Below are 22,330 nucleotides of genomic sequence, written 5' to 3' on the forward strand. Positions count from 1 at the left end.
ATATAAAATTTTATATTTTCAATCAATTTCACCATTTATAAAAATATTATACTATTATTGATTTATATATATTGTTAAAAATATTTCCTTTAATTTTTAAGATTATCTATAAACTAGTTAAAAATTACAAAAATTAAATATATATTACACAAAAAAATTCATTTGAAAATATTAACAATAAATCACACATTTTTCTTCTAATATATGACAATATCACCCTACACTTGCAAAATATCACTGAAAAATTACACATTAACACATGCATGCATATTTAAACAAATATTTCATAAACTTTCTACAAACATAAATATATAAAACACCCAAACATTTAAATATATTACAAATTTATTTTTTTAACTGTCACGACCCAACCTATGGGCCGGACCGGCACTAGGACCTAGGCCAGCCTAAAATCCCCCAGGCCCGTAGTAAGCCTAGCGTTCATTAACCCAACTCTAAGGCCCATTTGGGCCCAAATTCAGAAAACAAGCGGACAGTCCGGCCATAAAATGGACTTTCCAACGGGAGTTTCGACTCACCCGACTGTAAACACAATAAATACTCAATTGGGAGCTCGGCTCACCCTCCACATACTCATCGAGATAAAATAAATGGGAGCTCGGCTCCTCATCCAATCCATCAAACATGCATAGAATATTAAGTTTCTGGTCCAAAATAATAATTTAGGTTCTGAGACCCAAATCAAATAAATATTTCTAACACATGCGGAAATTCTAAGATTTAACGATTTATACAAACATTAGTAATCGACTGCGAGGAGAAAGCGAGTTAACCTCAAAAAATATCCTCCTGTGGCTGTAAAAATTTTTGAGCGAGGAGTGGCGTTCGACTCAGAGTAAAATATCAATTTTAATCATAATCTCTATAACTATCTAAAACTAATGCACCCTGTAGAGTGAAATGCAACATCAACATCATTTTCACATCATAACATCAAAAGGTAATTTGGAGCACTCACGCACCCTGTAGCATCAATCATAACATATGGGAGCTGATCCCCTATCTGACTCTCTTAAATCCAACTTGGTGCCAAGAACTCAAGCGGACTTTCGCAATAAACCAAATCGAGGTCCCAGCGAAGAACTCAAGCCGTGACTACCCCTCGAAGGATCGGGTTCCCGAAGAACTCAAGCGTGACTACCGTCCTATCCATAGTCCACACCACATCACACGCATGCGCCAACGCACGCTGCTTGCTCCAAATTACCACAACAACATCCATGGCACATCAACAGTTATGAATGCAACATAAATCGTGCCTAGAGTTTAACTACATAAATATATGCATATAAGTGATGCATGGGCATGCTGAACATATAATAATATCGAAATTACAATTAAAATTAATATTTTACTCACGGACTTGGCGACAATCATTTGTGGGTGGGCGAGAGGAAGAAAGGCATCTCACACGAAAATTATATTACAATTATTTAATACAATCGACTCAATACAACAAAGAAAAAGACCAATACGTCTAAGTCGTGCGAAAATCGTGAGTTTCCCCTATACCTAGGACCTACCCAACCTGCAAAAGGGCTCAAAACACACTTCTATACTCACAATCCATATATCCACAACTCAATCACATCACACAGCCCCTCCTGGGCCCATCAAATCTTTCATCCATCACAATATGTAAAATTTCAATTTAGTCCCTATAATTAACCATTTTTGCAAAAACTACCCAAACAAGCTCTAAAAATTATAAAACTTTGTCCCGTGGTCCTTAGCAATATTACTAAGCTATTGCAAAAGAATCGTAATTTTCTAAGCTACCACGAATATTTTATGGATTTTTAATCCTATTTAAGCACTAGAAAATTACGAAAAAGCAAGGTTGGGTTTACCTTTGCGATTATGACTTGAGGCAGCGCCGGGACGTCGACAATGGGGCTAGCCAAAACCTCGGTCAATTTGGAGACTTTTCGTGCAGTGCATGCGGCGAATTTTGCGGACCGGTCAGCTGTCAATTTCCGCGAATTGAGGATACCTACGAAGCCCATAACACGGGGTTAGTACATAAATTTTTCAGAATTTTCTAAGCTCATTTAATGCTCGGAAAAACAACTGCGAGTTCGTGGGACCCACCAAAAGCGGTGGCGGAAAAATTCGAAATTTATGTCGCGCGAAGCTCTGGGCGAGTGGAGCGTCTTTGGTAGCCTCGGTTTTCGTGGGATTCACGGTTTTAGAAATCTAGCCCAAAAGTCGAAATGGGCTAAAATCTTCCCAGCAAAAATCGGACAAACCGCTCGATGGATTTGGCGTTCTTGGTGTCTATGGAAAGCTCTCGCCGAGTAGATGATTTTAGACACAAGGCCGGTCAATTGGTGGCGGATCGGCGGATTTTGCGGGAAGCTGAATCGACACGCAGCAGGCGTTTGCGCGTTTTCTCGCCGTTTGGGCGTGGCCGGCTGGGAGGGTGGCGGCGCCGTCAGGGTGAGCGGTGGTGGCCGGCGGTGAGTGGGAGGAGAGAAAAGAGAGAAAAGGGAGAGGGACGACGCGAGGAAGAAAAAGGGAAGAAGGAAAAGGCGGTCCGATCGGCCAGGTCCGATCGGTCGATCGGTCGGCGGTTCGATTCGAATACAAAATTTTAAATTTTTACTCTGTCTCGGGGACCAACGAGGTCCAAAATTTCAAAAATTTGGACAATTCGAAAAATCGTAGACTCCAAATATATTTTTAGTTTTGCCACGTGGTCTTTAAATTAATTTTAAAAATCATCAAAGTTTATATTTTCGAAAAAATCGAACCCGATTTTTAAAATCCAAAAATCTCAAAAAATTCCAAAAATTTAATAAAATTAAGATACTAAAAATGCTCATAAAATTAAAAATTTTGGGGTGTTACATTAACGAAGTAAAATACGTAACTATAAAAGTACAATATATCTTCAGAAATCACAAAAGACAAGCACAAAATTTGTTCTCACTGGTCCACCACTAGAAATCATTTTCTGCTTCTTGGTCCACCGAACACAAACTGGCTCCACCACCTGGTTCAACAAGTAGTTCCACAAGAACGGAAAAGGGAGGGAATGACGAATAAGTGAGAAGAAAGGGACGAGAGAGTGTTGTAAATAAGAGGGACGAATGAGAGGGACGAGGGAGTGCTGTAAATGGGGTTTGAATTGTACAGTTTGGACGCTAATATAAATGGCGTTCAGTGGAGCTCGGGACGCCAGTTAAAGAAATGTCCTCTGTTCATTCCTGAGATTCCTTGCTGGGTTGCTGGACTTGACTTGACGGGGCTGCAGAGATTCTCTGCAAACAGTTTGCACGCTATCAATGATAGCGTCCCGCCCATTTGCATGTTGTCAAGAGGAGAGTCCCGATTGACTTGTCTCTGCACGCTATCATCGATAGCGTCCCAACTAAAGATGCTATTTTGACTCGTGTCTGCATTTTCAACTCACCCCACTTTGGTAATTTTTGGATTTTGAACCATTTTCTCGTATTTTCCTTTCCATGGCACACTTTTACGGTAATTAACCCTAAAAAAATCTAAACATATTATGACCATCCGCGTAACCTCAACAATATTCGCAAATGGTGCAAGTAAACAACAAGGGCAATGCCATGGGCACTGGGTAGCAGCACGAAAGTCAACAATCATGACACCCAGTGAAGCCAGTCAGAACAACCAAACAACGTAGGAAAAGTATTGCACAGTCAAGAATCAATCTCTTACGTAATAGTTCGAAAATATTATAATAAACATGATTTCACTGTATATATGGTATTTATTATTTTTTTTTATCATATTTAATATTTATTTTATTAATTATTATAATAATTTCTTTGATTAAATTTAAAAACTTGACATCGTGATTAAGATTATGATTATTCAGCCACAAATCCTTATTTTTGATAAGGATGCAATGAAGTCCAATGTAGACATTTGTGCATATTCTTCTAGGAAAAAGGACAAGAGGACTTTTCAAGTCCTATAAAAAGAGTCAAAGTTAAATGTTGAAGAAAGAAGAAGAAATTCTTAGGCTCTCCATCTCTTCCTCTGTTTCAGCCTTCAGCAAAAGCTACAGCACCCGCCTCAATGCTGGTATCCATGAATGGCGAGGGCGATCTAATGAACAATGAATACTTTATCATTTTAGTATATTATTAGAAAGAGTAAATAATTTAAATAAATAATTTTGAAAAATAAAAAATTATTCACTGAAACAATAATGAAATTTAAAAAATTAAATAAGAAAAAAATAACTATATAAGCTATACTTAAATGATTGAAAAATTAAAACAAATTAGAATAAAAAAAATAAAAATTAAAAAAAAAGTACTTAAAGGAAAAAAAGTGTTTTGGCTGCTTTGTAGAGTTACGAAGAGGGTAGAGCATTGAATAGTTTGGCATTTTAGTGCAAAAAAAAGTTTAAAAATTTTTTTTTTTAAAAGTTACTGTTAATATGAAGGGTAAATGTGAGTTTAGTTTCAGTACATTGTGAAAAAAAAAATTTAAAAATAATTTTAAAAGTAAAAAAAATTAAAGAAACACATGAACAATGAAATGATATTGTGTTTTAATATATAAGTATTTCAAGTTTGAATTTTATATAAAATATTTATTTCTTTTTACTCAATAAAAAGAAAATAAAAAAATCTAATATATCACTTATCAGTTAATAAATATTATTATGAATTAATATTTCAAATCGGATTAGCTGATGAATTAATTGACACTTTCATATAAAAGGGTGAATAATTAAAAATAAAAATTAAAAAAAATGAAATATTACTAATCCTAAAATTAAAATATTTAGAATTTAAACTTTATATAAAGTGTTTATGTTATTTTGGATGTCTATTGAGGGAATTTGAAATTGATATATTAGACGGATACCAGACCTGTCTCTGTAGACAAATTAATTTTCTACATTCGGCATAAGTAAGCATGGAGAGTAATTTTTCTTGTGGAAAAGTTTTAGAGGCGTACTCTCCCTACATCAATTTGGTATATCAAAAATTATTTTCAAATAATTTTATAATTTTATATCTGAAGTCAAATATCCAAAGCTATAAGATCTCGAGTTCGAGTTCCAATCAGAACTAATTGTATAAAAAAAATTAAATAATTTAAGTGTTTGATTAAAATGTGTTTAAAATGAATTTAATTTGTCAAAAGGAATAAAAAGATATTAAAATGAGGATATTGTTGTTTTTAGGAATTATTAGGATAATATATATTTTATTTGATTAAATGTTAGTTTTAAAATAAGTTGAAAATTTATAAATAAATATTATATTATTTATAATTTTTAACTTATTTTAAATATATTTTTTTTAACTTATAAATCAAACTAAAAACTTTCTTTCTACATCTATTGGATAATAATTTGATAATGAAAATCACATAAAAAATTTTAAATATCAAATTAAAGTATTATTCATTATTGAATAATTTTTTCAAACAATAGATAACATTATCTAACTAATGTTATTTTTCTTTTCTCTTTTTATTTCGTGAAATTAAATCAATAAATATAAATAAATAAAAATATAATACTATAATTTAATGCAATACCAATTTGAAAATTTTTTAAATTTGTACACATATGAGTAAATGACTATATATATATATATATATATATATATATATTTCTTTTAAGTAGAAAATTGAAGAAGTGAAAATTTAAATTTAAATTTAATAAATGAATGATATATTTTTAATTATTGAATTAAATTAGATCAAACAATTAATAAAATTAGAATAGAATGGTAGAAAGAATCATATTAATCAGACTGGAAAGAAAAACAAGCAAGGATTGCATATTCGAGGAGAAATAGGGTAGATAGGTTGAATTTTCTTCATGGAGATAGGGGGAAAGAATTTGAAGGTATATCATTATGGCCATAAATTATAGTCTTGCACATGGCTTACTTTTGATTGGTCTTGCTCTTGTTTTTGTATACATTAATTTGATAGAAACATTTCAGCACCGTTGGTGTCGGTAAAATTCAGAGAAGTCCTGTCCTCAATTTGTGGAAAACTAGCGAGGTAAGATCATCGGATAGCTGACCATAAAAGTCGTATTTGTAATTGGAGTCTTGGACAATAAATTTAATTGATTTTTTTTTTTTTTTGAAAAAAATTTTCATCATTTATTGCGCAATTCATGATTGTTCAGCAGATAAATCAATTTTATTATTCACATTCTCACAAGAATTTAAGGAAGAAATTAGTCCATTATATATAAGTCATAATATTCACGCTATACTGCAGATATATATATATTTTTTAATTAAATTTGTTCATATTATTATTATTATTATTATTATTATTATTATAAAATTATCATTTATAATTTCTTGTAAAAATCATTTAGTTATTTTTATATTTTACACACGCAAAATATATGGTTTCAAAAAAAATTACAGTATTATAATTTTATAAATTAATAAGTTAAAATGAACAATTAGCTAATGACAATTTATTTTAGAGAGATTCATATATTTATTATAACCTGATTTTTTTATATATATATTTTCTGATTTTATAATGTTAGTTTGTTAAGTAAAATATATTTTATCATAAATAAAGTCGTTGATATTAGATAAATGTAACACACAAAAAAGAAAGATCTTCTTTTTATGAGTGTGTGACTGACTGGTCGCGTAATGCGAGGAGGCTACATCAGGCCCTTCGCTTGACCGAGAGGAGACATGCACCATCCCGTCAACAAAAGGAAAACAACAAAACAAAACATAAAATAAATAAATAAATAAAAAGGGCAAGAATGTAATTCTAGCATCTTCTAGAATCGTTGACAAGAAGAATTTAGGGAATTAGGACAGTAGCTTCAGGTCTCAAATCAAGCACAGGAGAATCGATTCGGTGGTATTTACGGTCTTTAAATCAGAAATTATTAAGTATATATATATATATATTTCTTTTCTTAAAAATATGAATCAATAAAACCTATTTAGTAATTAATCGTCTTTAAATTATAAAATTTTAAATTTTAATTTTAATTAAAATTAATTGTATAACAAAAAGAATTGAAACTAGATATTCAATTGAGTTAAATATATATATATATATATATATATATATATATATATATATATATATATTCTGTGAGCAACTTGGCAATAGTCTTGTGGGCGCAGTTTGGACCAACTTATCGTTTGGATTAAATTGGAACTGGGCCTTAAAGAGAGACTAAAAGCCATAGAACCCTATGAGACTATCACTTCCCCATTGGTCCAAAGATGGATGACATTGCTTAATATTGCGCTATGGCCAATGGGTCCTGAGCTAAGGGAAGCCTATCTCAAGTAGGTCCACAACAGTAATTCTATGATATCACCCTAAACATTTGCATTACCACAAATATACTTTATAATTTTTATTATTTGTTAAAATACCAATGAAAACATATCTATAGCTATAGGTATATGTATTTATCATTAATAATATAAATTAGTGATGAAAAACTTCTTGTTAATTCATACAATTTGTCATTAATTACTTTTAATAATAATGCATCTTCTGTTAAATCTGTAAATAATTTTAATATCCAATATTATTATATTTTAATATTATTTTAATATTAATTCTACTTATACTAAAAATTCTATTATAATTTTATATTCTTATTCTATTAGTGTCATTAATTCATTAAAAATTATTTAGTTTATTATAATAAAATTAATAAATAATCTTAAACACCAAATCTCACTTTTCCTAATTTATGTTTTAATTATTTTAAATATTTGCAAACTTACGATATTAAATTATAATATTACTATTAAAAAGTAACTATTTAATTAAATAAAAATTATATTTATATTAATAGATATGAATTATGATTCTATTCAATGATTAATATTTTATTTATTATAAATTTATAACTATTTTTAAAAAAATTAATAAAAGATCAGTTTTTACATTTAAATACTTTATATAATTCTTTCATAAAAGTATAATCATTAAATTAATAAATATGATACAATAAAAATATAATAATTTTTAAATTAATAAATATTTTATTTATATGATTTAACATTAAAATTAATAGTCTAATTTAAATAATTAAATATAATATTATAATGCTATGATAATATAATATCATAAATAAAAATTTAATAAAAATATATTAAAAAAAATAAATTATAAATATATATAATGACCACGATAACGTGCAACATAAAAAATTAACTTATATAAAATGATAAACTAATGAATAATTTAAATGCAAGTAAAAGTAATTTTTTTATTATTTTTTCTTTTTATTTTCAAGATAATTATTTATAGTTTTAATTTTTTTTTCAAATTCAATAATTATTTTTTAAAATTCAATAATTATTTTTCTCATGTATAAACCATCCATTAACTTATCATTCCATGACCGTAGTACTCTATAATGTGTCGTCCACAAAATCTGTCGTGATATCAAATTTCACTTAAATAGTTGATAATACAAAGTGAAAGTTTTTGAATAAAATTTTATAAAAAAATATATTAAGACTTTCCCTGAAGCAAGAAATGAGAAATTGAAACTTAACTATCCTTCAAGATTTCATCAAGTCGAAGAAATATAATTATATTGTTTTCTTTGGTAAGATTGAGGATTTACTAAGATCACATATTATAATTTCACTAAAAATTTATATTTTTTAAATATTATTCTTAATTTTTTATGGTTTTGGTTGTTATATTTTAAGCTCTGTTTGATGTTATGTTAGATTTATTGTTAATAAAAATATATTATTAAATATATTAATTATAAGATATTAAAATTAATTTAAAATTAAATTAAATAAACATTAATTATAAAAATATTAAAATAATAAAATAAAATTTTTGAAACTTTTCTTTTATTAACAACATATAAAATGATTTAAAAAAAATAAAAAAAAACCTTGTAATACTTAAATCACGATGTTAAACGAGCTATAAATTTATAATTATAATTAAAATTAAATATTTTTTTGATATTATTCGGTATTACTGTTGAAATTACTTTTAAAAATTTTTAAATATATTAATTAAATAATATTAAAAATAATTTAAAATTATATTTAATAAATTTTAATTATTAAAATTCTGAAATAGTAAAATAATTTTTTTTAAAAAGTGTACTAAAAATTTTTTCTAATAATATTATTTTCTAGAAAAACAATTATTGTCTTGAAATCTCAATGCCGATTAAACACTAAATAGTAATACCATTATTTTAAAGGAAAATATTGTGAACTATCCGTTTTATTTTTCAGGGCATGCTCGTAATGATAACCAAAAATATATAATATAAGATGGAATTCCAATTTCAAAAATTGTTAAATTGAAATTGGAGGTTTATAAAAGAGAACTATCTTATTACATAGTTCATGGCCTATTACGCCTCTGATCAAATTCATATATATATATATATATATATATATATATATATATATATATATATATATATATATATATATATATATATATATATATATATGTAATTAGATTAAACCGGGGACCTTCCAATTTGATTTCGGTCTGCTTAAATCAATGAACTAAAACCAGCCTGAAGCAAACCGCGGCCAATTCTCTGTTACTGCTTTGCTAGTAAAATCACTTGACATCATTTCAAGAATTTGAAATTGAATTTCACAACATCATGTAAACTTAAAGTAGAGTTATTATTCAAGAAGATAATCTCCGTTGTAAGTTATACAGAATTGAATTGATACTACCAAAATAAAACTAGAAAAACACTGGCGATGAAAGCCCCTGCAGCTCTGTTACTTGCTTTTCCTGCAAAACCACAACGATATATGTGATTAGAGTACAATTTATTAGCATAGACAATATAACTTCCAATATTATCAAATTATGCAGGCAGATGAAAAATCGAGCTATGATTTTCTTGAATCGATTATTTAAAATAGAAGGGTAGGATTTAATTCATTTCATAAAGAGATAAATACCTGTTGTGCTTTTACCAGTCGGTGTTTGAGGCGTCGGAGCAGCTGGCGGTGATGGCGGCGGCACCGGCAGAGGTGTTGGTGATGGTGGCGGCACCGGCAGAGGTGTTGGTGATGGTGGCGGCACCGGCAGAGGTGTTGGTGATGGTGGCATGGCCTCACCCACGGAGTCATAGAAAAGCTCTATCTCGTACCTAAAATTGCAGCTGGGTGTAAGAACTCTGGCGCCTTGCTTCCCAGCACAACATTGTGGAATCAATCCAGTGGCGTTAATTAAGCAACCGCTGCATTGCTCCTTAGACAAATCAGGAGTGCACTGCGCTAGTGCATATATGGTTTGGTTATTTTTTGTAGTTGCATTACCAGTTGCGAACTTACGAAGGGAATCGCCAGACGCAGCTCGACTGGTCAGGCTGGCTAAAAGAGGGTTTAGCACCTGATTGAATTGGGTTACTTCGGAGACGTTGTTAACGTTGTACAGAATAAGTTGAGGATTAAATTCCATCTTGCCAAATATGGAGCGGTTTGAGTACCTCAACATACAATCATCAGACCAACCAATAGCCTCCTTCTGGCTGGGGCAGAGGTTCCTCAGCCCCTGGCTGGAGTTTTTTATGCAACTACGGCAAATATCAGGCTTTTTATCACCTCTACAAAGTGCAATTGCATTAACTTTATTGGTGTTTTGGCCTGATGAATCGTTGTAAAACCCGTAGTTGATTTTAGTATCAGAGGAGATGGAGGTAAGGGTGCGATCAAGGTTTGATTGGTAGGTACTGTTAGTGGTAAAATTACCACTTATTCCACAACCATAATACAGCGAATTTGGCTGTGCCATGGCGAACACTAGTTGAATGAAAGCGGGATAAAAGAAAAACAACAACCTTGAGAAACCCATTTCCATTGCTTCAAAATACTCTTTCTAGTCTCTTTATACAGACATAGATGACAAATCATTAATGATTTCAATTTCTATGTTAAGCTTTGGCCTTCACATTTTTTAAGCCGACTAATAGGCGTTGGGTCTAGTTGGTCAAATATTCATCATTCTTTTTTTCTCATGAGAACGGCATTGGTTCAATATTATATATTTCTTCTATGCAAGTCTTCCAACCAAACAATAATTGAATGTGAAAGGTGAGTTTCAGACCAAGACTTCGAAGCAGGATATAGATTTCCAATCTGTTTTTATTTATTTATTTCTTTGTTATCATTGCATCTAGTGATAGTGTTGCTTGGAGCAAGTCAATAAAGCAAGTCAAGCTACATGCCCGTCGCGCAATACAATCGGGTCCGCGTTCAAAGGTCAATTGTTACAAGGTGGACAAGACTTTTATTAGTTCGAATTAATTATGATTATTTTCGTATATAACTAAATAAAATAATGAAATATATTAATATAATTTCATTACACATTTAATTATATTAAATAAAATAACTAAATATATTAATTATGTCTTACCAAACATATTCCAACTGATTTATGGGAATTAGATAATTTTACTCCAATTTGATTATAATATTGTGTATGTTGTGAATTTTACTACCATGTTATCATAGTTCAAGCAAATGTCTTGTTTGTGAAGTTTTTTTTTTTTTTTTTTTTAATTCCAATATCCACTTTGTAATCTCTTCTTATTTTTCTATTCATTTTAATAAATGAGCCATTGGTTCTTCTCTCTCTCTCTCTCTTTTTAATATTATATAACGTTAAGATAATTTAAATGTATGATGTATCCTTGATTTTGATAAAATTAAATAATTAAATTATTTGCCTTTTTTATTTTTATTTATTTGATTTTATTTTTTTACCGGTTCTTAAATATCGAATTCTATAATTTCTAACCTTGATTTATAAATTAGAATTTATAATTTTAAATAGTTAACTAGAAAAGAATTTAATAATTTTAATTGAGATTCAAATATTTCATAATTTTAGGTATTGAATATTTCATAAATAGTTACGTTTTTATTATTTTAATACTAAATTTTCATTTTTTTAATCTATTTTTTATTATTTTAATTTTTAACATATTTGATAAAATACTTCAATAAATTTATGCTTTTTATGCTTTAATTTATAAGCGATTAATTGACACGATTTTTTATAATATATATTGATCGATAAAGGATAATAAATCTAATATTCAAATGATTATATTATAAAATTTTTTTAATTTAAAATATGTGCATCAATAATTATAATTAAAAAAAAAAAGAAATATATACCCGTAAATCTAGGTAGTGACTCTCCGAAGGCTTAAGTAAGGGTCTATTTGTATGAATATTTTTAAATTTATATTACTTAAATATTTTTGTTTTTAAAATTGATTGTTTGGATATTTGTTAAAATTCATATTACTTATTTTAGTTGATTGCATTTATATATTAATAAAAAAATTATATATATATATATATATATATTCATAAATTTGAAAATTAATCATCTATAATTAATAAAATATATTATTTATAAAAAAATAAATTATATTGTCTTATAAAGATATTACTTATAAATTTTTATTAATTATAATAACTATATAATTTTTAAAATTTTGGCCCCGCCCGCCCCTCAACAAATTAAGCATACTGTTAAGGGCGAATAAAGTATTACTTAAATGATGAAAACTCATATTCTCAAACTAAGAGGTTCCAAGTTCAATTCTTACATTTGTCCTTCTATTAGTAATATATATTATTTCTTTATTATTATTATTATAGAGAAATGATTTAGTCTTTAAGATTTAATTCAAATGATAGTTTAATTCTTACTATTAATTTGACCATTAATTCTGTTACGTCCTTTTCAATTTGATTGATAAGTACTGTCATGGTAAATTACCACTTTCTTGGTAAACATAATACAGCGGATTTGACTGTTGGGCGTTGAAATTCACAATTCAATCTGGGATTTCATATCATGGTAAATACATTTGGGTCACAATACTCTTTCTATTTTCCTTATATTAACATAAATGTCAGGCTGTTTATGCTTTGAAATTTCTATGCTAGGCATTTCTTCATTAAGTTGACTGTTACGCGTTGGGCCTAGTCTAGTTGGACCAACGTTCAACGTTGTTTTTCCCTAAGAAAGTCATCGAATAAATTAAATGGGTATTTATTGATAAGACTGAATAGAGATAAGACTTGCTTATTGATCTGTGAATAAGTAATCAGGGCCGCTCTTTTTTAGAAGACTTTTAAGCAGGACATTATTATTTAGACAATAAACAATGAATATATTATTTAATGTTTTGGTATTGCAGGGAATGGGAAGAAAATAGCCAAATGCCCTATTAAATTGTTCTCAAAATCTCAGATATCTTCCCTATCATTTGACGTTGATAGTATCTTCCTTCCACACCGTAGCAACTACGGCTGCCATAACCTTGTTTCATGAAGTCAAGGTCTTCGCACGTCTCCATTAAGGCATGGCTTTCCTCCTTTCCTAGAAAATAACTTATATGAAAAATATTTTTTATATAAATTAATTTTTTTAAAAAAATATTTTCTTTAAAAATATTTTTATTATTTAATTATAATATTAAATTAATAATATATATATATATATATATGTTTTTAAAAATTAATTAAAACATTATCGTTCAAACCAATTTTTCTTCCACTTAGCTCATTTTTTTTTTCAAAAAATATTTTTATAGTGTCTGAGACATTTACAAAAATAATTTAATTTTTTATTTATTAAAAAAAATTTTTCATTAATTAATTTTTTAAATGTCTCAGACACTATAAAAATGTTTTTTGAAAAAAAAAATGAGCTAAGTGGAAGAAAAATTAGTTTGAACGATAATGTTTTGGCACTTGGAAAAATAATTTAATTTTTTATTTATTAAGAAAATATTTTCCATTAGTTAATTTTTTAAATGCCTCAGACACTATAAAAATGTTTTTTGAAAAAAAAAATGAGCTAAGTGGAAGCAAAATTGGTTTGAACGATAATGTTTTAATTAATTTTTAAAAACATTTATATATATATATATATATATATTATTAATTTAATATTATAATTAAATAATAAAAATATTTTTAAAGAAATATTTTTAAAAAAAATAATTTCTATAAAAAATATTTTTCATATAAATTATTTTCTAGGAAAGGAGGAAAGCCATGCCTTAATGAAGACGTGCGAAGACCTTGACTTCATGAAACAAGGTTATGGCAGCCGTAGTTGCTACGGTGTGGAAGGAAGATACTATCAACATCAAATGATAGGGAAGATATCTGAGATTTTGAGAACAATTTAATAGGGCATTTGGCTATTTTCTTTCCATTCTCTGCAATACCAAAATGTCAGTTTTTCTCAACATCCTATTTCAGTTTTTAAAGGGAAAATTATCATTATTTGGCTTTAGCATTTTAATGGAACTAATTACTTATTTCTGTATTTTAAAAATATATTATTTAATTTATATATTTTACATCCGTTAAACTCTTTATCCTTTTATTAAATTTTTTTGTTAATCAATGAATTTTAATAACAGTTAAACTACTATTTCGTTCATCTATTTAATTGAAATTCTTCTATTTTAGTTAAACTAATTAGTTGATCCATATATTTTAAAAAATATAGTCTTGGATAAAAATGAAAATTTTACTATATGGATACTAAATTTAAATTTGCATATTTTTTAAATTGTTCAAGTATTTTCATTTAATTCATTGGACATCATTTTTATATTTTTTCTATTAAAAAATAATTTTTCTAAATTATAGCCTTGATTACTTAAGATTTAAAGAAACCGATTAACCTTTTTGCATTGATTGTTTGTATCATTTTCTATCAAAAGATGAAAATATAGTGAGAGAATGGGAGATAGAAGAGTGCGAGTGTAAAAGGGAAGAAGCATAGGGAGAGAGAAATAAAGGAGAATAAAAGAGAAATAAAGGAAATAGGGTAAGGGCAATTTGAGTATAAAAGATAACAAGAACGACTAAAGAGTTAACATAACCAAATTATAAAAACTAACTAATATAAACTCAACTCAACTCAACTAAGCCTTTATCCAAAAAATTTGGGGTCAGCTATATGGATTCGCTTTCTCCACTCTAAACGATTTTGGGTTAAATCCTCAGAAATGTGTAATGTTTCTAGGTTATGTTGTACTACTCTCCTTCAAGTCAGTTTAGGTCTACCCCTTCTTTTCTTTCTATTCTCTAACCTAATGTGCTCTACTTGTCTAACTGGAGCATCCGTATGTCTACGCTTCACATGATCAAACCATCTCAATCTCTCTTTTCTCAACTTATCCTTAATTGGCACCACTCCTACATTTTCTCTAATACTCTCATTACAGACTTTATCTAGTCTAGTATGGCCACTCATCCACCTTAACATTCTCATCTCTGCAACTCTTTTCTTAGACACATACGACTCCTTTAGTTCCCAACGCTCACTACCATATAACATGGCAGGTCGTATAGTTGTACGGTAAAATTTTCCTTTCAACTTGTTGGGAATCTTGCCATCACATAAAACTCCCGTGGCACGTCTCTACTTCAACTATCCGGCTTTTATCCTATGACTAACATTCTCCTCACATCCCCCATCTACTTGAAGGACTGAGCCAAGATATTTAAAATGATTACTTTGGGACAGTACCACTCCATCCAAACTAACTCCTTCCTTATCACTAGTTTGCCCTTCACTGAACTTACAATGCCTGTATTCTGTCTTTATTATACTTAACTTAAAGCCCTTTGACTCTAGAGTATTTCTCCAAAACTCTAGCTTTTTATTGACTCCTTCTCGTGTCTCATCTATCAGAACTATATCATCTGCAATCATCATGCACCAAATGATACTCTTTTGTATATGTTTTGTCAATTCATCTAAAACTAATGCAAAAAGGTAAGGGCTTATAGCTGATCCTTAGTGTAATCCAACTGAGATCGAAAAATCTCTTGTGTCCCCTCTTACTGTGTGCACAACAGTAGTTGCTCCTTCATACATATCTTTCAACACTTGTATGTACCTAATAGATATCCTCTTTTGTTCTAACACTCTCTATAAGACATCTCTTAGAATACTATCATAAGCCTTTTCCAAATCAATAAAAACCAGGTGTAGATCTTTCTTCACATCTCTATATTTCTCCATCAAACTTCTAATGAGAAAGATCGCTTCCATAGTTGAATGACCGGGCATGAAGCCAAATTGATTGGGAGAGATAGAAGTATCATGACATAGTCGATGCTACACAGCTCTCTTTCACAACTTTATAGTATGGCTCATGAGTTTAATTCTCCTATAGTTTGAGCAACTCTGTATGTCTCCCTTATTTTTAAAAATAGGTACTAAAATACTCCTCCTCCATTCATCAGGCATTTTCTTTGAGTTTAGAATCTTATTAAATAATTTAGTTAACCATGCCACTCCCATATCTCCCAAACACTTCCACACTTCAATTGGTATTCCATCGGGTCCACAGGCTTTACCCACTTTCATTCTCTTAACTGCTTTCTTTACTTCTAAAGATCTAATCCTTCTAGCATAATTCACATTCTTTTCTATTGTTCTGTAGTCTATATTCACTCTATTACCATTTTGACTATTATTAAAGAGATCATCAAAATAATTTCTCTATTTTTCTTTAATGTCCTCATCTTTCACCAACATTTTTTCTTCTTTATCCTTAATGCACCTAACTTGATTGAGATCTTGACATTTCTTTTCTCTCCTCCTTGCTAATCTATAAATATCTTTCTCTCATTCTTTAGTTTCAAGTTTCTCATATAACTTTCAAATGCCTGCGCTCTTGCTTGACTAACTGCCTTTTTTGCCTCTTTCTTTACTATCTTGTATTGTTCATATGCCTCATTATTATCACATTTAGGTAATTTCTTATACCATTTCCTCTTTCTCTTCACTGCCTTTTGTACTTTCTCATTCTACCATCATCTCTCTTTTGAGGGTGGTCCATGTCCTCTACACTCTCCAAGTACTTTCCTAGCTACTTCTCTAATCTTTGATGTCATCTGTATCCACATATTATTGGCCTCCATATCCAGCTTCCATGCTTCGGACTCGAGAAGCTCATTTTTTAACTTCACTTGCTTTACTCCTTTGAACTCCCACTACTTTGTTCGAGCTACTCTATTTCTTCTGACCTTACTTGAATTGTTCATAAACTTGACATCTAAGACCACTAACCAATGTTGACTTGTTAAAGTCTCTCCTGGAATGGCCTTGCAATCCTTGCATAGAGTTCCATTTATCTTCGTGATTAAGAGGAAGTCAATTTGGCTTCTATGTTGTCCACTTTTGAAAGTCACTAAATGTGACTCTCTTTTTATAAAGTAGGTATTTGCTAGTATTAGGTCGTATGCCATAGCAAAATCTAGGATGCTTTTTTCCTCCTCATTTGGACTGCCAAAACTAAAAACCTCCATGAACATTCTCATAACCTTGCCTATCACTTCCTACATGTCCATTCAAATCTCTACCAATGAAAATATTTTCTTTATTCAGTATGCTTTGCATTAGATCATCCATATCTTCCCAAAACTTTTGTTTAATCTCACTATCTAGTCCTATTTGTGAGGCATAAGCACTAACTACATTTATTGTTTCTCCTTCTAATACTAGCTTTACTAGTATAATTCTATCTCATACTCTTTTCACAGCTATTACAGCATCTTTCAATGTCCTATCTAGAATTATGCCCACTCCATTCTTATTTTTCTCCTTTTCGGTAAACCACAGTTTGTACCCTGAATTACCCACTTCCTTGCTTTTTTCTCCTATCCATTTAGTCACCTGAATGCAAGCAATATTAACCCTTCTCCTTTTCAAGGTATCCACAAGCTCCATTAATTTTCCTGTAAGTGATCCAACATTCCAAGTACCAACCCTGATCCTCCTCCTATCCTGTTTTCCTAATTGGTCTCCTTCTATGATATCTTCTATTGTTCTCTATGCCTATCTTGTATTTTATTCCACTATCTGTCATATGGACTAACTTCTTTACCCACACCCATCCATGATGTGGGAACCTTTACTCATTTAACACCACACCCGGGCACGGGCATGGCGCATCACTTTCAGTGAACGCCCTACACCCTTGCATATTTCTCACTACACCCGGGCTCTGATATAGCGCGTTATAAGTAGAGAACGCCCCAACGTTTATATCATTTGAATCCATATCATAGGGTGTGACGAAATTTTTACGCTGGTTGTCACCTACCGCAACCCTCCTCCTTTATCTGGGCTTGGAACCAGTTAAGTGCAAACTACTTAACAGACTAACTAATATATTTTTCAAAAATCGTGAACTAACTAATTAATTTACTAAAATAGAGAGACTAAATAATAGTTTCACTACCATTAACTAACGAAAAAAATTGACAAAGGGGCTAAACAGTTTAACAGACTAAAAATAGATGAATTAAATAGTATATTTTCAAAATATAAGGATCAAATAGTTAATTTTATTAAAATGCATAAATTTAATAATAACTTTTTTTTATTATATTATTGAAAGTGAGAGGACTAGAAGTTGAATGAAAGCGAGATAAAAGAAAACAGAAATCTTAAAAAAACCCATTTCCATTGCCTCACAAATACAATACTCTTCCTCATCTCTTCATACTAACATACATGGCAAGTCCTTTATAGTTTGAAATTTGTATGTTAAGCACTGACTTTGGTCTTCACATTTCTCCCCCCTCAACCAATAATACAATAAGCAAAGGAAGGCCCACGAAAAATCTTTGCCAAAAGCAATAGGACTGTTTCATCACTTCACTCCATAATTAATCTTTCAGTTTCATTTTGACTCAAGCATATATATCCATATGAATATTTATTTCTGGCCTGGATAGAGAATGGAATTACAGCTGCTCGAACTGTTGTAATCATCACTGTTCCTGCAATTATCTTCGCAGCACTTGTTGCCCTCACTTGCAGCCTTTTCTATTACAGGAAGCCTAAGCAAGAAACCAAAGGTAAGTTTTAACTTATTAGTTACTTTGTTATTGCATAGCACTTGGATTCACTAAAAGATCATCATTTTTCTATATGATATAGTTTGAATCTTGTGAAATGATTATTTAAGTTATGTTTATGTTACCTGAATACATATTAATTCTTCATCGATCTCGTGAAGATTTGGATGAAAATAGTAGCACAGAATGCTCGAAATTCAATTTTGAGACTATCAGACTTGCAACAAATGACTTCTCTGATCATAATAAGCTTGGACAAGGTGGATTTGGTACTGTTTACAAGGTAATTTAACCGCAATATATGAGAAAGAATGTCAGTTACTTAGTAAAATTCCTTATTCATTTTGATTTGCATCTCTTCCTTTTTTCGATGATTATGAGTCAGGGTGTTCTTTCGAATGGACGAGTCGTAGCTGTAAAGAGACTAACAAGAAACTCTAAGCAAGGAGGAGTTGATTTTAAGAACGAGGTCATGCTAGTGGCCAGACTTCAACATAGGAATTTGGTTAGACTCTTGGGTTTCTGTTCTGAAAGAAATGAAAGGCTTCTCATATATGAATATGTTCCAAATTCAAGTCTCGACCATTTCATATATGGTATTCCTGAAATCCCCATTAATTTATTTGCTAACGTTTTCATATTAATAATAATTCTGATGCATCCTTATATAAGCTACAATGTTTTCTTTTCCCCTTCACTAGGGCCCAATAACGTGAAAGAAAAATAAAACAATTGATCATGCAAGTTTGTGAATTTGTAGATCAAGATAAGCGTTTACTAATGGATTGGAACACGCGCTACAAAATCATAGTGGGCATAGCTCGAGGAATTCTTTATCTTCATGAAGATTCTCAACTTCGCATTATTTATCGTGATCTCAAAGTCAGTAATATCCTACTAGATGAAAAAATGAATCCTAAAATTTCAGACTTCGGAACAGCAAGGTTGTTTCCCATAGATCAATCTGAGGATGCTACAAGTAAAATTGTGGGAACCTTGTAAGTATAAGAATCTAGTTAAAACATATTGTTGTAACAACACTTCTATATTCCTCCATCACTTATCAACTTGCTATAACAAATATTAAATTTAATGGTATTAATTTTAATCTTATTAGAAATTTGATATTAACAATATTAATTAACACCAAATATTTGTGTTAAGTGTTGTTAACAACTTTAGTTACAAAGTTTTTATGTACCAATTGGTACTTGCTGCTAATTCCCTTTGACATTAAATTCTTAATTTTTAGCAGCAATGATAACTTGCTATTAAAATTAAACCCTTATTTTTTGTAGTATCATTAATAAATCCTACAAATAAGAAACAAAGTAAACAATTTGTTTACAATCATGAAGTGTTTACGGTCATTATAAAGTATAATTAGTTGACTAATTGTTGAATTCAGTGGCTACATGGCTCCGGAGTATCTATTTTTTATTATTTTAATTTTCAACATATTTGATAAAATACCTCAATGAATTTATGCTTTTTATGCTTCAATTTATAAGTGATTAATTGACAAGATTTTTTTATAATATATAGATCCATAAAGTATAATAAATCTAAGTATTCAAATGATTATATTGCAAAAAACTTTTTAATTTAAAGTATGTGCATTAATTTTAATAATAATAGAAAAAGAAATGTGTACCAGTAAATCTAGGTAGTGACTCTCAGAAGGCTTCAGTGAGGGTCTATTTGTATGAATATTCTTAAATTTATATTACTTAAATATTTTTCTTAAATTGGTTGTTTGGATAATTTTAGTTGATTGCATTTATATATTAATAAAAAAATATTATATATATATATATATATATATATATATTTGAAAATTTATCATCTGTAATTAATAAAATATATTATTTATAAAAAAATATAAATTATATTCTTTAATAAAGATATTATTTATAAATTTTTATTAATTATAATAACTATATAATTTTTAAATTTTGGTCCCGTCTGCCCCTAAACAAATTAAGCATACAATTAAGGGCGAATAAAGTATTACTCAAATGATAAAAACTCATATTCTCAAACTAAGAGAGGTTCCAAGTTCAATTCTTACATTTGTCCATTTATTAGTAATATTTATTATTTCTCTATTTATTGATTATGCTAGTCTAGTTGGTCCACTGTTCAACTTTTTGTTCTTTTTGCCATGAGATTGGTTCAATATTTTACATTTCCAAACAATTTCCAAAGTGTGTTCAGACCAAGACTTTGAAGCAAGGTATTGATTTCTAATGTGGATATAATTTTTATTGGTCACGAATTATGATCCCACATGAAATTTTAGTTTCTGTTTTACTTATTATTTTTTTATATGAAGATATTCTTTATAAAAGAAAAATGAATATTTTAAAAAAATATATTTTTTTAAATTTAAATAAAATATCAAAAAAATTATGCTTTGAAATTTCTATGCTAAGCATTTATTTATCAAGTTGACTGTTAGGCAATGGGTCAAGTTAACAAAGTCATCGAGTCAATTAAATGGGTATTTACAGATTGGTTGGGTATACACCGAATATAGATAAGACATTGATTTGCGAAAAAGTAAACAGGACTGTTTTTATTTAGAAGACTTTTAAGCAGGATATTATTATTTAGACAATAAACAATGAATATATTATTTAATTTCCAAGTGCCAAAACATTATTGCTCAAACCAATTTTTCTTTCACTTAGCTCAATTTTTTTTTTGTAAAAAATATTTTTTTAGTGTTTGAGATTTTTAAAATATTGACTAATGAAAAATATTTTTTTAATAAAAAAATTAAATTAATTTTTAAAGAAATGATTTTTTTATTAATTTTTAAAAATATTTATATATATACATTATATAAATATATACCATGAAATTAATATTACAATTAAATAATAAAAAAATATTTTTTTAAAAAATAATTCCTATAAAAATACTTTTCATACAAGTTATTTTCCCGGAAAAAGGAAAGCCTTGCATTAATGGAGATGCACGAAGACTTTGACTTCATGAACCAAGGTTAATGAATTTTAATGATAGTTAAACTACCATTCAGTTCATCTATTTATTTGAAATTGTGTTAAATTAATCAGTCGATCCCTATATTTTAAAAAATATATTTTTGAATAAAAATAAAAATGTTGCTATGTGTATATTAAATTTAAATTTACATATTTTTTTAATTGTTTAAGTATTTTTATTCAATTTTTTAGATATTATTTTTGTATTTTCTTTTTTAAAAAATAATTTTTCTAAATTATAGCCTTAATTACTTAAGATTTAAAGAAATTGATTAACCTTTTTGCATAGATTGTTTGTGTCATTTTCTATCAAAAGATGAAAAATAGAGAGAGAATGGGAGGGAGAAGGCGTAACTACAAAAGGGAAGAAACATAAGGAGAGAGAAATAAGAGAGAAATAAAGGAAAG

At 29.1% G+C, this 22,330-nt stretch overlaps 2 protein-coding genes across 2 annotated transcripts; one reads left to right on the top strand and one right to left on the bottom strand.

Moving 5' to 3' along the window:
• Window positions 1-9,640: 9,640 nt before the first annotated feature.
• On the bottom strand, window positions 9,641-10,992 carry LOC131170696 (cysteine-rich repeat secretory protein 38-like). The gene is made up of 2 exons (XM_058130395.1): window positions 9,948-10,992; window positions 9,641-9,774 (listed from the first exon to the last, which is right to left on the bottom strand). Exons 1-2 carry the CDS (start codon window positions 10,846-10,848, stop codon window positions 9,710-9,712), a joined length of 966 nt encoding a protein of 321 aa, XP_057986378.1. The 5' UTR covers window positions 10,849-10,992; the 3' UTR covers window positions 9,641-9,709.
• Window positions 10,993-11,004: 12 nt separating this feature from the next.
• LOC131170365 (cysteine-rich receptor-like protein kinase 37) lies at window positions 11,005-20,294 on the top strand. Its single transcript, XM_058129417.1, has 6 exons — window positions 11,005-11,081; window positions 11,168-11,249; window positions 18,749-18,911; window positions 19,073-19,194; window positions 19,297-19,507; window positions 19,672-20,294. Exons 1-6 carry the CDS (start codon window positions 11,005-11,007, stop codon window positions 19,911-19,913), a joined length of 897 nt encoding a protein of 298 aa, XP_057985400.1. The 3' UTR covers window positions 19,914-20,294.
• The last annotated feature ends 2,036 nt before the right edge of the window (window positions 20,295-22,330 follow it).

Source organism: Hevea brasiliensis, chromosome 11 (genome assembly GCF_030052815.1).
Source record: "Hevea brasiliensis isolate MT/VB/25A 57/8 chromosome 11, ASM3005281v1, whole genome shotgun sequence".
Classification (NCBI taxonomy): Eukaryota; Viridiplantae; Streptophyta; class Magnoliopsida; order Malpighiales; family Euphorbiaceae; genus Hevea; species Hevea brasiliensis.

Bases quoted from the DNA above. Each gene is read 5' to 3' on its own strand.
- LOC131170696 (XM_058130395.1), bottom strand. From the start codon at position 10,848: ATGGAAATGGGTTTCTCAAGGTTGTTGTTTTTCTTTTATCCCGCTTTC. The intron at 9,775-9,947 runs GTATTTATCTCT...GTGGTTTTGCAG, and splicing joins GACTGGTAAAAGCACAACAG to GAAAAGCAAGTAACAGAGCT.
- LOC131170365 (XM_058129417.1), top strand. From the start codon at position 11,005: ATGAGAACGGCATTGGTTCAATATTATATATTTCTTCTATGCAAGTCT. The intron at 11,082-11,167 runs GTGAGTTTCAGA...CATTGCATCTAG, and splicing joins ACAATAATTGAATGTGAAAG to TGATAGTGTTGCTTGGAGCA. The intron at 19,195-19,296 runs GTAATTTAACCG...ATTATGAGTCAG, and splicing joins GATTTGGTACTGTTTACAAG to GGTGTTCTTTCGAATGGACG.